Raw genomic sequence first — 17,019 nt, forward strand, 5'->3', positions numbered from 1 at the left:
GTAAATCCTGGTATAAATATAAACATTGGCTCCTCCGCCTTGCATGTAAATGTGTTTGACGAATGAAACAAATTATTCTCAGTAATGATACTGATAATAATAATTTATAGTGTAGGTGTAGAAAATGAACACCACGACATCTCAGGAGGCACTGGCAATAGCAAATAAACAAATTACATAAAAGGAGAAGCCTAGTTGTGTACTGTAGATGCAAATGAACTTCTTTTTGTGAATTATTATTCATAACCTATTAAAATAAATACTGATAAAATGTATTTGTATAACAAAGAGCTTAAAAAGGAATAGCCTAGTCCCTAGTGTGCACACTTGCATGCACATGCTGCAGAGGGACCTCAAACTAAAAGCACATTAAAAGGCTAAAGGTTGTTGTTGTTGTTTGTTTGTTTTCAGAGAGACAGAAGGTGGGAGAGAAAGGGGATGATATGCACTATGCAGCAAAGAGCCTTTGGGTCGGTGTCCAACCTGGGTTGGCTGCTGCAGTCAAGTCTTATTTATGTATTTTTATTATTTATGTGGTACAATATGCGCTCTTGCCAGGTGAGCCACTGGGGAGCCCCCTTAAAAGCTAGCTTTAAAAGTGCAAATGAAGAAATTGTTCTAAAGGAATGACACCAATTGTGCCTGCCTAAACTCCTCTGGCATGGCACTACAGAGTCAGGCCAGAATCAGCACATGAAAAAGATCAAAGATGAGATCACCTTTGGTCTTTAGCTCGGATATTGGAGCCGGTGGTGGAAAAAATACGCAAATGTTAGCAATACCATGATATAAAAGTACTCTGTTACAAGTAAAAGGCCGGTGTTCAACATGTTACTTGAGTGAAAGTACAAAAGTATTGGCATCAAAATATACTCAAAGTGCCAAAAGTAAAAGTACAAAATGTTTGAAAATAGCAGATCTACAAGATCGGGTATTTTCAAATAGCCACGGTATACAATAGGGCTAAAGTGGTTTATGTATGTTTTATTATATTATAATTTATATCTGCAAAGTAACTAGTAAGTTAAGTTTTCAAATAATTGTAGTGGAGTAAAAGTATAATATTTGCCTCTCTGAGATGTGGTGGAGTAGAAGAGAGAACATTTGAAATACTCAATCAAGTAAAGTACAAATACCTCAAAATTGAACTTAGGTAAATGTACTTAGTTAATTTACACAGCTGTTTGGAACGGCCGGTGGGTGTGAGGACCCCGACAGCTCTGGCTACAGTAGGAGTGAGTGAGACAGGGCTGAACCACAAGCAATCAGTTGGAATCTTCACACTCTATTCTAGAAACAGGCAGCCAGGGAAGACAAGCTAAAGCCGAGGTAATGCGATCCCCTGACATGCCTTTAGTCTTCGTCAGCACTCTTGGCTGCGAAAGTTCTGCTCAAACCGGGCCTGGGCCTGTCACTTGACAGGAGAACAAAACATTACAGCAGTCAAAGTTGGGGAAATAATGTAAGAGGCTGTGCGAGCCTTGTTAAAGAGAATTTAAGAATCAATTTGTTCTTTGTGAGGTTCCAGAATTCTGTGAAAACATGCCTGCACCAGCATTTATCGTATTACTCAACGTTTAAACATGAATAAAAGATTGATTAACAACTGCCCTAGAGACAGAAAATGATGTGTGTGTGTGTGTGTGTGTGTGTGTGTGTGTGTGTGTGTGTGTGTGTGTGTGTGTGTGTGTGTGTAATATGTATCCTATATTAAACATTCTTTGTGGGTTGACCTTGGGTGGACAGTGGGCATCACAAACATAACAAGCCCATATGTGGAGACTATTCTGATGTTATTTAAACCTAGCTGGTGTCACTTATGATATGATATCACAAGCTCACATCATGGTTACAAATATGGTGCCTATTCTGGTGTGCCGGACCGATATTAGTACTGTGATAACGGGTACCACACAGGGTATTCTAACAAAGGGGTACAGAGAGTATTGATAACAGGTACAATGGGTATGCATGAATTCCTAACTTGCATCGTTCCCATCTCACATCATTCTCGACTTCTGTGGTCCCTAATTAAGCCGGCTCCAAGGGCATGGGTCTAGTATACTGTACGTATACGGTACATACCATTTATTAGCCAGGGTAGGTCCCATTGAGATTAACTAGGCCAAGACAGGCAGCAGCACGAAAAATAATTAACAAGTTGTTTTGAACACAAAAACAGTCAACACGAAAAGAGCGAAAGAGCATAAATCTCTACCTGGAGGTATGTCCTATCGCTCCGCACCTGTACAGTATGTCTGTGCGGTGCATGTGATGACAATGTTTTGGGATTGTGTGCGAGTATGAAAATGCACAGGGCTATGGGTGTGATATAGTAAAGGAGTATGGTAAAGACTAAACACAGACAGTGACATATCGACCAATTGGCAGACAGACAGTGACAGCTATGCGGCCCTTCTCATTTTTCTCCTCAGTGGGATGTTTACCTGCAACCCTTACAGTAAGTCAATTAGCTCCATTCGGTAGCTCCAATATTTGAAAACCGCAAAACAAAGGGTATTTATTAAATACATTATATCATACAATTAAATATTCTAATATCTTTTTACACAGAATCAAATGTTTTATGGTCAAATATCACCAGGAGCCCGGATAGCTTGGTTCCAGCCTTAAAATAATTGATATAAATGTTTTCTGAAATCTCAATGAGAAAAATATATGGGCTTTCGAATTGTGGCACCACAAAATGGCTGCCACTGCTATGCCCTATTTCTTATTAGATTTATGCACAATTGACTGCTAACTTGTGTCATCGTAACCCTAATGTCATTAGTAATATGTCATACCATGATTAAAACTAGACTGATGTCACTGTGTGTTTTTGATGGGATATCTTACTCCTCACAAATCTAAACGGAATGGACTCAGTCTCCCTCATGGAAAAGAGCTCTTTAGTCTCCAGTAGCATTACAATTTCACCCAGAGATACATCTAAAATAGCCTGCATTTCTTTCCAAATGGTATGGACTGTTGAAATGCCCAAAAGAAATGAGGGTCAAAGCTCTCATCGTGTTTAGTCTTGGCATTAGAAAATAAATAATAACATAAGCTTGGTCTATGAGAACATGTTGTCCCCCCCGAAAAGAATATATAAATAAAAATAAAGCACAAATGGTTTTCTTACTGTGGGGGGGTTATATGAAGGGCACTGTATTAAATCATTTCATAAGTTATGTCCGGATTTTGGACCCCAAACATACATTCTGGCAATATTTAAAGTTGAGGCATTTACTGTTTGTTGCGGGATGGCGTCACTAAAGTATATGGGACAGATGGAAAACACTAAAGTGTCTTATGCGCTTATAACAAAAATGGAGAAGGATCTGAATCTGACTTTGTAATCTACTGTCCTATCAATAAATTATTCTGGCAATATTTACAGTTGAGGCATTTACTGACGCCATCCATGTTGCTGGATGACGTCACTAAAGTATATGGGACAGATGGAAAACACTAAAGTGTCTTAATCGCTTAACAAAAACGGAGAAGGATCTGAATCTGACTTTGTACAACAAAATGTTCCAAAGATGTACCAATGCCTGGCGGTGCAGGCATCTAGGCTCTAAAGTAGCCTTACAGCGTGTAGCAAGTTCAAGTCCCGCTCCCGACCACCTTTGCTGCGTGTCTCTCCCCGACCCTCTCTCCCTCCCCTGTCCACCTTCACTTACAAACTAGGGCATTCACGAATAGTGATTTTTAGTATTCGAATTATTCAACCTCAAAGTATTCGAATAGTCGAATATTCGACAGGACTGGCCAAACTGTCAAATATTAAGTAAGCAAGAGGCAAACATTGTGAAAATAGCCGATCTACATGCTCACAACGCCTCGCGTTGCGAGGCGTTGTGAGCATGTAGATCTGCTATTTTCACAATATTTATCAGTGGAACCGAGTCACATTAATACCTACAATTCCAAGGACTTGTCAGGGTGGGGGTCCCCAGTTCAAATATGTTTATTTTGGGGGTCACGACCTAAAAAGGTTTGAGAACCCCTGGTATAGAGCATTAACAAGTTCATCCACCAGGGGCATTGACAACTCATTCTTATGACTTCCTATCTAGCCAAGCTTTATAAACTATAGAGAATACAATAAAAATAAAAAAATAAGCGAATATTCGACTTGGGTGAACAACATCGAATAGTGACTTTGATATTCGAATACTCGAATATTCTAATAGTTGGTGAATGCCCTATTACAAACTATCAATAAAAAAGGCTATACAGGCTATGTCTTAAAGGAGTAGTTCACCCCCCAAATGATTTCCCCCCCCCCCCCTATTGATTACTCATGCCATGGAGACTTGAGTTAAATCTTTTTTTTTTTTTTTTTTTTTTTTTGTCGCACTCCTAAGACAAAAACAAATATTATTGTAAATTTATCCCCATTGATTCCGCGTGGGGACCCCAATGCATTTGGGTCCCCATCCGGAATCAATAGGGGTACATTTATTGTTATCAAATTGCTGTCTTAGGTGACAAAAAACAAAAAATATTATTGAACTCAAGTCTCCATGGCATGAGTAATCAATAGGAAAAAAAAGTCATTTTGGGGGTGAACTACTCCTTCAAGTGTTGAAGGTGTCATGACCCAGCATCTGAGGTCATGTGATCCATGCTCTCTGAGACTACCCTGCAGTTCAAATTGTTCTAAATCAATAATATAATGATAAAAATAAAAGAACAATCAATCAACAGCTTCTGCAAGGGATGAAGCACAGCATGAACATGAGCAACTAGCTTGACCCAGACCATTCATTTAATAGAAGTAAATAGAAGTGGACCGAGGCGAGCACAGAACCCTTGAAAATAGACAGCACAACCGCTTGCCCCGAGGGCCTGGTGTTAACAATAACGGCGTGGCTTCCATGAGCAATTAATTAAAAAGGCTTTCAGAGAGTTTGCCACAGTGCATCCCCACGGCCTCCCCTAAGTAACAAGAAATCTTGTGAAATAAAATGTCGTCAACCAATCATCAAGGACAATGATACAAGAAAGAAGAAGCCATAGTGCATTAATGTTCTGTTATTTCGTTAACTGGCTGGCTTGAATCACCCTACGTATAACAGCCTTGTAAAATATCAATGGAAAACATTTCTTAAAGGAGTAGTTCACCCCCCAAATGTTTTTTTTTCCTATTGATTACTCATGTCATGGAGAGTAGAGTTCAATAATATTTTTTGTTTTTTGTCACATTCATAAGACAAAACTTTTATTTGGGTAAATTTACTCCCATTGATTCCGGATGGGGACCCGTTTCGAAACGGGTCCCCATCCGAAACAATGGGGGTAAATTTATTGTTATCACATTTTTGTCTTAGGAATGCGACAAAAAACTAAAAATACTATTGAACTCTAGTCTCCATGGCGTGACTAATCAATAGAAAAAAAGTCATTTTGGGGGTGAACTACTCCTTTAAGTCTTATTATAATAGTGGAAGAATTTCCGTCCATTCTTTTCCATTGGGCTACACTACGGTGATAATATGCATGTATCTTGAACATTGAGCATCGTCAATGCTAACATGCCAACGTGAGCTTTTTGTGACGTTTCCCCTAAACCCTGATTGAAAAGTAGATCAAATCCTTCAATCGTTTTGCACAGTATAGACAAATTTGAAATCAGCCAGTAGTTATTTAAATTGTTTATATCAAATCGTTAACAAACAGGTAGAACATAGATACTGTAGAACAAGTGGTCCTGCACACTGTCTAAAAATATGTATTTAATGAATTAAAGTTTCGGTCAACTGGCCTTCATCAGGTATCTCATACGGAAACCTTGTTCTTCATTAAACAAACTTTTGTTTAACGAAGAACAAGGTTTCTTTTCTCTACGTGGGCTGTTCTTTCCTATCTATACTATAATTTTGCGAATGTCTGAGTGAGTGAGTGAGTGAGTGAGTGAGTGAGTGAGTGTCTGTCTGTCTCAGCGTTTCTCCTCAGTGGCTGGAGCAATTGATCTGAAATCGCATCACCATTAGCATATGAACACACCTGACATAACTGTGAAGCCCGTTTGTCACTTTCACAAATCGTATGCTGTATATTAGCATTTGTATGGTGTATCTATTATCTATTCTGCATCTAGCATGAGGCACATCTATTCTGCATCTAGCTTGAGGCAAAATGTTTAACCAGCTCTGTGTGTGTGTGTGTGTGTGTGTGTGTGTGCAGGCAGGCGGGTGGGCGTGCGGGCGGGCTGGGGGGGGGGAACAGTATCTCTGTAGCCATTAAACGAAACGGGTTTCTTACATTGATGCTCCTACATCATGCAAGCACCAGTTAAAGTTACTTTCCATCCCTCATATACTGTGTGCACAGTGCACATCCCATAACCCACACACTGCACATCATTTTGGAGCTCATATCTTTGAACGGGTAAGGGCTAGTCTACAAAAAACTGAGAACAAAAGTGATTTAATTGTTTACCTCAGTCAGAATACAAATATACAGTATGTAACAAAATCAGCTGTTTGTTTTTGTTTTTCCGGCTTCATTTTAAGGCAGGAAGCCTGGGGCAGAGAGAGGGGAAGCATGCGAGACGTACTACATGTAACAGGAATTGATTTCGAATTCAGGTCCGACATGACTCACAAAAAGCATAGGCGTCATTAGCGCGCTAACTGGCTGAGCTATCCTGGCACCCACAGCTGCCAATTTAGAGAAGAATGGGTCAATAAATCAATAAGGTCCAGCCCATTTACCTTTGTAGGATAAAACTGCACGGTAGAAGGTAAAAAGCTAAAGCGAAAGCCGACATTCACAGGAACATGAGGACAGTGTTTCGCAGTGGCAGGACAGGATGTCATTAGTCACGAACAGCAACAGGCCTTAATAAAGCACATAGGCAAGGTTTGAGAGATATTACTCACAGAAACCTCTTTACGTCATCTAAATTACCAGCGATGACGGAAATAAAACTCAGACTTTCGCCTTTGTGATTAGATACTGCATTACCTAAAAGCACAGTGCGCTGTTGTTTATTGGAGGACTAATTCAATAACTCAGTTCAACTGTCTAGGCACGTCTGCGTGTGCTGTGCGAGGCAGGCTCCAGGTCGGGAGCAGTTGAGGTATTAGCTGTTAAAACCATATTTCGGCGCTGGTTTGGAATCAGCGGTGCGGCGGAGGGTGTTTTGTGTGTGTGAAGTGAACTGCTGGGTCCATTACCGGCTGGAGGGAATCCAGCAGCTGTGTGAGCTGAAACAGCCTCTGAGTGCGGGTGGTCTCCCCTCCAGTGTGGCTCGCCAAGCGGTCCAGCTCCTTGATGTAGGAGGTCCGCAGCTCGTCGAAACATCGCTGGCTCCTCAACCCGTCCACTGGCACTGGGGGCACAAAAGCCAGTACACGCAACAGTTTAATCCCAGAGAACTTCATCCCGCACGCACCACCGTCGTCCAGTCTAGTCATCCAGGCTGTACATTATAGTGTTGCTGTCAGGCAGAAACCTCTTATTTCCATATTCTAAGGTTTTTGTCCTAAATTAATGCCCTTCTTGATCATACTAAAACAAAAACACAAAAGCATTAAAAGTAGCAGATCTACAAGCTCAAACACAGCGACGTGTTTTGAGCTTGTTGATCTGCTACTTTTGCTATTTTTCTATTTGAATCCTGAAAATCGTTGTTATCGGTGTAAGCCGTGTACAGTATGTCCATAATTATAGATTTTTTTATTCAATGAAAAGAAGAAAAACCTGATCCAATTGACCCAACGGAGTGATTGTCACAAGCAAAAAGATTTGAAAGTATATATTAAGATAGGGCTTAAATGGAAATACATTTGTAAAACCCACACAGAGATGAAAAACATGATCAATAACATAGATCTATATAAAAACAAATAATGATCAATATGGAGATACAGTATGCGGTTTCCACGCGACGGCAATGATTTGAATCAATGATATGAAACAAAATCAACACACAGCTATATTATTTGTTGTTCGGAAAATAAGATCATACATAACTTGTGTCTATCTATTTCCTCACTGCCATTCAGATGTTTTAAATACATATTTGTTTATAAAACATGAATGTAAATTGTAAAACATACTTCAGTTGCATATTTTTGTATTATAAAAATACTGAAAATAGATGTTAGAAGTATGTAGAAGATGTATGTTAGAATTCATAGCAAAATAAAACTTTAGACTGATGAATATACTAACATACCATCAAATGATGCTCCCCAGGACATTTATTGTATTGTATTTCAATTTAATTCATTTTATTAATTGAGAATTTCTATACATTTACATTTGGGAATTTCTGTATCAAAATGCATATTCCTAAACACGTTGATATGTGTTTCCCACTCCTGTTGGACCAAAAAGAAAAAAAGAGTCCGCAAACCAATTGATGCACCCAAACCTATGTTTACTTTAGTGGTTCTCACAAGTAGACAGTTTGCATGATGACACAAGTGCGTTTAGGGACTGAATGAAAATGCAGGATTTTAGTTCAGTTCCATGCAAGCAGTAGTGGAAAAAGTACTCACATCTTTTTCTTAAGTAAAGTATCAATACCTCAATGTAGAAATACTAAAAGGCCGGAATTCCAAATGTACTTGAGTAACAGTATGAAAGTGTTGGCATCAAAATGTACTTAAAGTACCAAAAGTAAAAGTACAAAATGTTTGAAAATAGCAGATCTAAAAGCTCACAACATGTTGTGGTGCGACACGTTGCAAGCTTATAGATTGACTGTTTTCAAATAGCCAAGGTATGAAATAGGGCTAAAGTGGTTTATGTATGTTTTATCATATTATAATTTATATCTGCAAAGTAACTAGTAACTAAAGTTTTCAAATAAATGTAGTGGACTAAAAGTACAATATTTGGATCTGACATGTAGTGGTGTAGAAGTAAATGTGTTGGAAATTGGCACAAATACCTGAAAATTGTACTTGAGTACATTGATTAAGTGAATGTACTTAGTTACTTTACACCACTGCGTGCAAGGACTTCCAGTGTGGACTCTGGAACAGTAGCAACAGTGCAGTACAGTACATCCGTCCAATTTAAGCCCGTATCATAGTCGGGTCCGCGGTGGAAGGCTTTACACCGCGGTGTAGTCTTTTCGAGTCTTTTTGAGTCATGAAACTACAACGTTACATCATTCCTCGCGATGGAGAGCTTTCCACCGTGAGTCCCAACACATCTCTCTGTTTTTACTATCAGACAGACAGGCTCTACACCCCGTTCACTGATTGGTCGACCTGAACCGGTCTAGACGGGGTAAAGGACTTCACCGTGGGCCGTGACTATGATGGCCTGCACTTATTTTCTGACTTGAGGTGGAAAGCTTTCCACCTCAAATTTGCGCTCTCCACCGTACACTCTGATACGGGCTTAACTGTAAGCTCTTCCTGATCCCCAACAGGGGCGTCAATTGGGTATGGCAGGGGTATGCAGCTGCCATACCCGGGGTCCAGGGGGAAAAATAAAAGTTAACTTTAAATATAAATCCATGAATGTCTCTTTGTCTATCTGTATTATGTTGTTAAATTACAGTAAAATAACTACAAAGTTTTACAAAATGGTCACTTTAAACAAGGTATTGTGGCACGTTTACTAACATGCCAAGTTTAGCTGCACTTTCATTCCAGGCTGCCATATCCAGCCCAAGAAACCGTAGAAACGGGGGGGAAAATATGTACTTCTTAAGGTATGGCAACATGACTGGTGTCTTGCACGCGCGCAAAGGCGCGCGTGCAAGACACCAGTCATGTTGCCATACCTTAGCTTTTTCTGAACTGACGCCACTGATCCCCAACAACCTCCGGCTTCCAGCCCAGACCACCAGGGGGACGATGATACCTGTGAGTTGTGCACCAGCCCTCCTCCTACAGACTGCATTCTGACACTGCAGTGCACAGAGGATGTGCTTGTGCAAAGATATTCATGCATGCATGGTACAGTAGCTACTGTAGCTGCCAGGGGTGTTGCACCAAATTCTGGGCCCTGGGTACAAGGATTCACTCACATTTTGTGCTTAAACTATTGAAAAATAGCAGATATACAAGCTCACAGCGAGCTTGTAGATCTGCTATTTTTGAAAAATCGTGAAAATGTGTGCAAGTCTTTGAATATTTCAAATCTTTCTAAGGTTTTTTGAAAAAACATATGTTTCTATGTCAGTGGTGCTCAAACATTTTCATGTGAAGGACCCCCAAAATGATATGTATTTGGCCACGGACCCCCATCTCAAAATATTTAGTTACAGGGACTCCCCAGAAGCAAAATTTGAGTTACAAATGTTTGCTTAAAAAAAGCGCACACATTTTCACGACTTTTCAAAAATAGCAGATCTACAAGCTCGCAGCGCGGCACTCGGTGCCGTGCTGTGAGCTTGTAGATCTGCTATTTTTCAATAGCTAAATAATGAAGGCCCCTCCACCTTGGGCCCTAGTAACTCAGTCCCACTTTCCCCCCCCCAGTGTGACACCCCTGGTGGCTGCTGTGGCTCAGTGTGTGCCGCCCTTCTGCGACGCAAACAAACCATATAGCACGGTTTGTTGACTTATTCATTAGCCATCTTTAATGCATATGACTGCTAGAGTGTGACTGCTTCAGTCTGTCACTCAGCGACTGGGAAACAGAACCGTTCTGTCCCAAGGTCGCGGCATGTTTTGGGCAGCTGTGCTGAATCATCCTTCAACAATTTTAAAGTTGCAGCACCGCAGCTACTGATGAGAACCCCCCGCGATTAGCAGTGATTGTATCTGTCTGTCGTCTGATATGCAAAATAGAAAAGGAAGATTGCGACACCTACAAGTTCAGGAAAGGGGTGGGCGATATGGAAAAATACAATATCACGATATTTTCCTAAGCTGTATCACGATACATGATTTTATCACAATTCTTTTTCACGTTGGTTTTTATGGTTATTTGTCAAGTTACTTGACAAAAACTAGACTCTCTGGGTTCCTTTTGGGAGGTCTAAATTGAACTTTACAAGTATGTAACTCGGGTCCATTTGGTTTCATTTGTATACTGTCAGAGTTAAGTGGAGACCTTGACATTGTAAAGTTTGAGAACTACTGATTTAGACCAAAATGCAGGTTTAAATTGAATTCTGCAATGAATCTCTGTGTAAACGATTAAACAGTTTTTTTTTTTACAAGGCTCCCTCAATTGTATCAAGATATATACGATACCTCTAAAAAGGCATATCGTGGAGACATTGTATCATCTCAACGATAATTATCACCATATCGCCCACCCCTATAAGTTCAGGAATCTGAAGACTCACCTCTTCAGATGCCACCTCACCACCTACTGTAGCACTCCTCTCTCCTTATATGATCATACTGCATACATCACCATATCCACTTAAGACACTCACAACACCCCTATTTTACTGTCCCCCAAATATTTTCTGAAGTTTCAGGACTTCCCTGTATTCACATCTCAAAACAACCTGTTCGTGCTTCCAATACTGCTTGTATTTACATTTATTAGTACTTATTTAAGTACTGTAGTTGTTTGTTGACTAGGGTGAATACTTACACTATGCTGATGCTAGGTTTATTACTTTATTAAGTACTGTAGTTGTTTGTTGACTAGGGTGAATACTTACACTATGCTGATGCTAGGTTTATTACTTTATTAAGTACTGTAGTTGTTTGTTGACTAGGGTGAATACTTACACTATGCTGATGCTAGGTGTATTACTTTATTAAGTACTGTAGTTGTTTGTTGACTAGGGTGAATACTTACACTATGCTGATGCTAGGTGTATTACTTTATTAAGTACTGTAGTTGTTTGTTGACTAGGGTGGATACTTACACTATGCTGATGCTAGGTGTATTACTTTATTAAGTACTGTAGTTGTTTGTTGACTAGGGTGAATACTTACACTATGCTGATGCTAGGTTTATTACTTTATTAAGTACTGTAGTTGTTTGTTGACTAGGGTGAATACTTACACTATGCTGATGCTAGGTTTATTACTTTATTAAGTACTGTAGTTGTTTGTTGACTAGGGTGGATACTTACACTATGCTGATGCTAGGTTTATTACTTTATTAAGTACTGTAGTTGTTTGTTGACTAGGGTGAATACTTACACTATGCTGATGCTAGGTTTATTACTTTATTAAGTACTGTAGTTGTTTGTTGACTAGGGTGGATACTTACACTATGCTGATGCTAGGTTTATTACTTTATTAAGTACTGTAGTTGTTTGTTGACTAGGGTGAATACTTACACTATGCTGATGCTAGGTTCTTGGTTTACCTGGGATGGTAGTTTCTTGAACCGCTAAACTGTCTCTCTTCATCCTGAGAGAAACTGCAAGATTTTAGTACAGTTTACTTTGCGTCACTATGGACAAGAGCCTCTGTTAAATACCTAATTGCACTGGTAAATTGTACCGTGTTTACTCCGATCTCACACTCCGTCGCCCTGGATAAGAGGGTCTCTCATCAGTCATTTTTAAGAGTCATCTTAATAGCGCTATCCAACTCCACTGAGCGACACCAGCTACAGTTACTCCATGCAAGTGCATTCTCCGACGTGCACGCCAACAGACTGCGGTCTAATGGGAAACGTTTGGTACACAACCCACAGGAGTTACAGAGCATTTGGAAGTATAATTCAAAATGTGAAGAATGCTGGACGCATAGCTTTTAAGCTTTCTGTACTTAACTTAATCTACCAATTCCAAAATGCTATCCAGTAAAAATGTGATTATACAGTATATCTTTCAGAAAGCTCATATCTGACCTGCACCTGACACACTAATGTTATTACTTCAAATCTTCTTATGTGGTCAAATGAATACATAACCCTAAGCCTTTTTTCTTTTTATGCACAGCACACGTTATTAACCACTTACTGTAGTAAAACCGACCTGAGTTGCAACCAGTGGTGTGATATGGATTTTAGAAGTGTGGGTCCTCTAAATTCATGACAACATGCACACACACTGTTTTTATTGTTAGTGTTTTTATTGTTAATTAGTGTGTGCATATGAGGCGCGCGTGCGTGCAGCAAAATAAGTGTGGGCTCGCCGAGCCCACGCGAACCCATGGCATCTCACCCCTGGTTGCAACTGTACTTGGTACACTTGGTACTTTTTTCACTCTAAACCAAATCTCTTCATCGAAAATAGCCAATCTACGGCAACACCAGCAACAATGCATATTTATGAATGGACTGTGATAATGACTCAATGCAAATATTATACTTTAGTTACTAGTTACCCTAACCCTAGCCTCGGAAACCCAGGCTTCTTTTGGCGATCGGAAGAAAAAGAAGCCTGGACGATCACGTTATGATCACTGGAGCAAGTGTAGAATTTCCCTAACCAATCAGAGTGCCTAGAGCATCGCACCGAATGTGTTGACGTCATGACGCATGAGCGTTCTCTGCGCTGAGCGGAGGAGCAGGGGGGGGGGGCTGGGGGTCGGAGAACACATGCTATTGGCCAGAGACTCGCGGAGAGATTCGCCACGCCCGCCCATCTGCCTACAAACTGGTCTATGCTGATGCTATGCTGATGCTAGGTTTACGCATAGCTTTTAAGCATTAGCTCAGAGTGCCCTAACCCTAAGTACAAATTAAGTTAAAAAAAAAGAAGAAAAAATAAAAGAAATGAAAAATAAAATAGCGTTGTGAGCTTGTAGATTGGCTATTTCGGGGAGATGCTGGGGTTCAAGTGTTTAAAGGGATATTTCACTTAAAAAAAGAATGCGTCATTTTATCATCTACTCAGACTTTTGTGAGCATCCCAGGCCCCCTCGTGTATTAGGAGGGCAGTAGGAGTCACCAATGAAATGAAAAACGTTCTAAAGTAAAATATCCCTTTAAATTCCCTGCCAGGCCCGATAGTCCCGAGATTATTCCAATGTCTTTCCCCGCCAGGCCCGATAGTCCCGAGAATTAAAAAAAATCACACCCGTGTGAAGTGGAGCTGTGTGTGTGTGTGTGTGTGTGTGTGTGTGTGTGTGTGTGTGTGTGTGTGTGTGTGTGTGTGTGGATCATGTGTACCGATTTTTGTGACATTTGAAGAAAATATGTAGGAAAAGGAGCAAAAAGTGTGTTTTGGAGAAAATTCAAGATGGCGGAAAATCTATCATGGCGCAAATGGGCGTGGCCTATATGGGGAGATGCGTCATGGCCCAAGGAATCCAGGGAAAAAATATTTTTAATTTTCCGACCTACGGTTCAAGAGTTACAGGCCAAAACGTAAAGTGGGGTGTTATGGCGCCACCATGCGGCCAAATGACACAATTATTTTTTATTTAATCCTTGAAATCATTATGAACCTCCTCTCCAAGTCTTGAAACTCTAGCCCCTATGGTTTGCGAGAGACAAATAATTGAATGTGAGTTTTTGCGATTCCCATTATAAGTCAATGGGGAAAATTAATTCACTAATAAATTAATATCAATTAAACTATAGAACCTTTCTCTTAGAAAAGTAATAGCCCACGATTCCCGAGTAAGCCGGTCGATTTGACATATGGCGCGAGTGTGTGGTGGCAAAACTGTGGGACTAGTGGCGTGCCGAAGTTTAGGAAGTTCAGGCTACATACACACACACACACAGACAGACCCACACAGCCACGTATAGGGAGCCTGTGCTTCACACAGCTCCAAAAAAAAAAAAAAAAAAAAAAAAAACAATTTTTTTCAAAAATTCTTTTTTTCAAAAACATTTTTTGACCCCCAAAAATGGAGTAGGCATGATAGCAATTGCGAAATTGCATGTTTAACCCCCATAGCAACCCCATCTTTCAAGCATGGCAGCCATTTTGGCAGCCATCTTTGTTAAACATAGTGGCTGTTATCTCATGAATGCCTGAACGGATTTCCATTCGGATTTTTTTGTTTGAAAGCTGTGAGCAATGTGGACACACGTGGTGCATTATCTAGGCATGGGTGTGCATGATCCGTGCACACCCAATTACATGGAAGTCTATGGAGACGAATGGCAGGTGGGAGTACGGAGGTATGTTAAAATGGCGGTCAATGTGTTAAGGTATGGGTCTTTTTTTTTTTTTTATAATTTTTATCCCACAATTTTGTAACCCATTTTTTCACCCAGTGCTAATTGCCTATGTAATCCTGGGCTCTGCTCTCCCTCTGCCGCGCCTGGGGAGACAACGGACTGACCTCATGCTTCCTTCTATGCATGAGGAGTCCAAGTTGCTTCTTTTCACCTGACAGTGGAGATTTCCCTGGTTTGGACGTAGCGCGTGGAAGGAACACGTTATTCCAACCAGTTCCTTTCCCCTCCATCAGGCGCCCCGGCTGGCCAGGGGGAGGCATTATTGAGACCAGGATTACATGCATGTTTTTGTGAGGGTATCAACCCTAGGAGACACGGGGAGAACATGCAAACTCCACACAGAAAGGCCCTATCGCCAACCCCACCTAGGGTGTGGGCGCTGATGACGCGGAGGAGGAACACGCCGCCAGCGCCCACAGCGTCCCCCGGCGGGAATCGAACCCAGGACCTTCTAGCTGTGAGGCGAATCGCTAACCACTGCGCCACCGTGGCCCAAGGCATGGGTCTTAAACAGGGGGTTCGGGACATCTAGGGGGTCCTGAGAGTTACTACAGGGGGTCCTCTACATTTTTGTGCGATAGAAACTTTCTCCTTTTTTTACATGCAGTAACCACTTGAACCCTAATGTCCATATTCTTTAGCCAAAAATGGCAGATTTACAACGCCTCGCAGCGTCAACGTTGAAGACCCCTGCTTTAAGGCATTGCACAAGGACTCTTGGAATCTATTGTGGACTCACTGATGCTGAAGAGCAGCAGGGCCTTCATGCACAGGAACTCGTCCTGAGTGACCCGCAGCACGCAGAACCTCTGGGACAGCAGCTTCATCCGGACACAGTGGTCGTACATGCTGGACACCTGCATCCGCTGGCTGAGAGGGACGGAGACAGAGAGAGAGAGAGACAGACAGGGTTCGCACACATTTTTACCAATTAATTTCCAAAACTTTTCCAGAATATTTAACCCAATTTCCAGGACTATATAACAATAATTCAGCTCAATAACAGGTCGCTTACTCTTATGTGCAATGCCCAAAGACAAGTAGTGTATGCCAGTGGTTCTCAACCTTTTCAGGCTGTGACCCCCAAAATAATCATATTTGAACTGGGGACCCCCCCACCCTGACGAGCACTAAGAGTAGAGGAATTTTGTATAACACGGTGTGTGAGCATGTAGATCGGCTATTTTCACAATTTCTGCCTCTAATATTTGACAATTTGGCCAATGTTTAATTTGTCATTTCAGAGGTATTAACAAAATCAATAACCAAAAAGACAATGCATAGCTATTTTTTTCCAGGACCTTCCAGGACCATTGATAAATTCCAAAACTTTTCCAGTACTGGAAAAATATTTTTCTAATTTCAAAATATTTCCAGGAATTTCATGACCGTGGGAACCCTGGAGAGAGACAGGGGAATCAGTTGGGGTCCCAGGGGAAGACAATTTTAGTGACTCTCAATCCACACCTGTGACCATCCATCTTCATGTTATCCTGGCCAGCCAGCCTCATACTGTGCATTCACTCACTCGTTCCTTCCCACTATATAAGTCTGGACTTTGAGCTATAGGCAGCTTGAAAAGTTGGCGGGAGTACTTGCCTTGACAGACAGACAAACACGTATTTTCGGCCGATGAACTCCGCTAGCGCATACTCCTGTTCCTTTTTAATTGTTGTAATTGATTCCAACTCTGAAATAACTTCACTTATTGCTTGTCTTATTGTTTCAGCGTTAACTGTTGCATCGAGGGCAGCCAAGTTGTTTTGAAAATGCTGCAGCACGCATCTACAGTACGTCACCATCTACACATGGACCAATCAGGGGAAGCTTTTCACTTGTTGTGCGGACAGCAGTTGAAACGCAGTCACTGATTGGCCCCGATCAGAAAATGATCGGGCCAGCTTCTCATACTCGGTGCCCACAGATATAAAAAGCTAGATACCTCCCTCCGGTGGGAGGGGTTGGTCAAAGAGAGCT

General features: G+C 41.1%; 1 protein-coding gene across 1 annotated transcript in view; it reads right to left on the bottom strand.

The window, feature by feature from the left end:
* Positions 1-17,019, bottom strand: part of LOC308301437 (progesterone receptor-like) — a 58,428-nt gene that overhangs the window by 9,199 nt on the left and 32,210 nt on the right. The window contains exons 7-8 of the mRNA XM_080745427.1: positions 15,782-15,912; positions 7,194-7,348 (exon numbers count right to left, since the gene is read on the bottom strand). Coding sequence (XP_080601553.1) covers positions 7,194-7,348; positions 15,782-15,912 — 286 coding nt within the window. The remainder of the gene's footprint in view (positions 1-7,193; positions 7,349-15,781; positions 15,913-17,019) is intronic.

Source organism: Nannobrachium achirus, assembly GCF_963921795.1.
Source record: "Nannobrachium achirus genome assembly, chromosome: 17".
Taxonomy (NCBI): Eukaryota; Metazoa; Chordata; class Actinopteri; order Myctophiformes; family Myctophidae; genus Nannobrachium; species Nannobrachium achirus.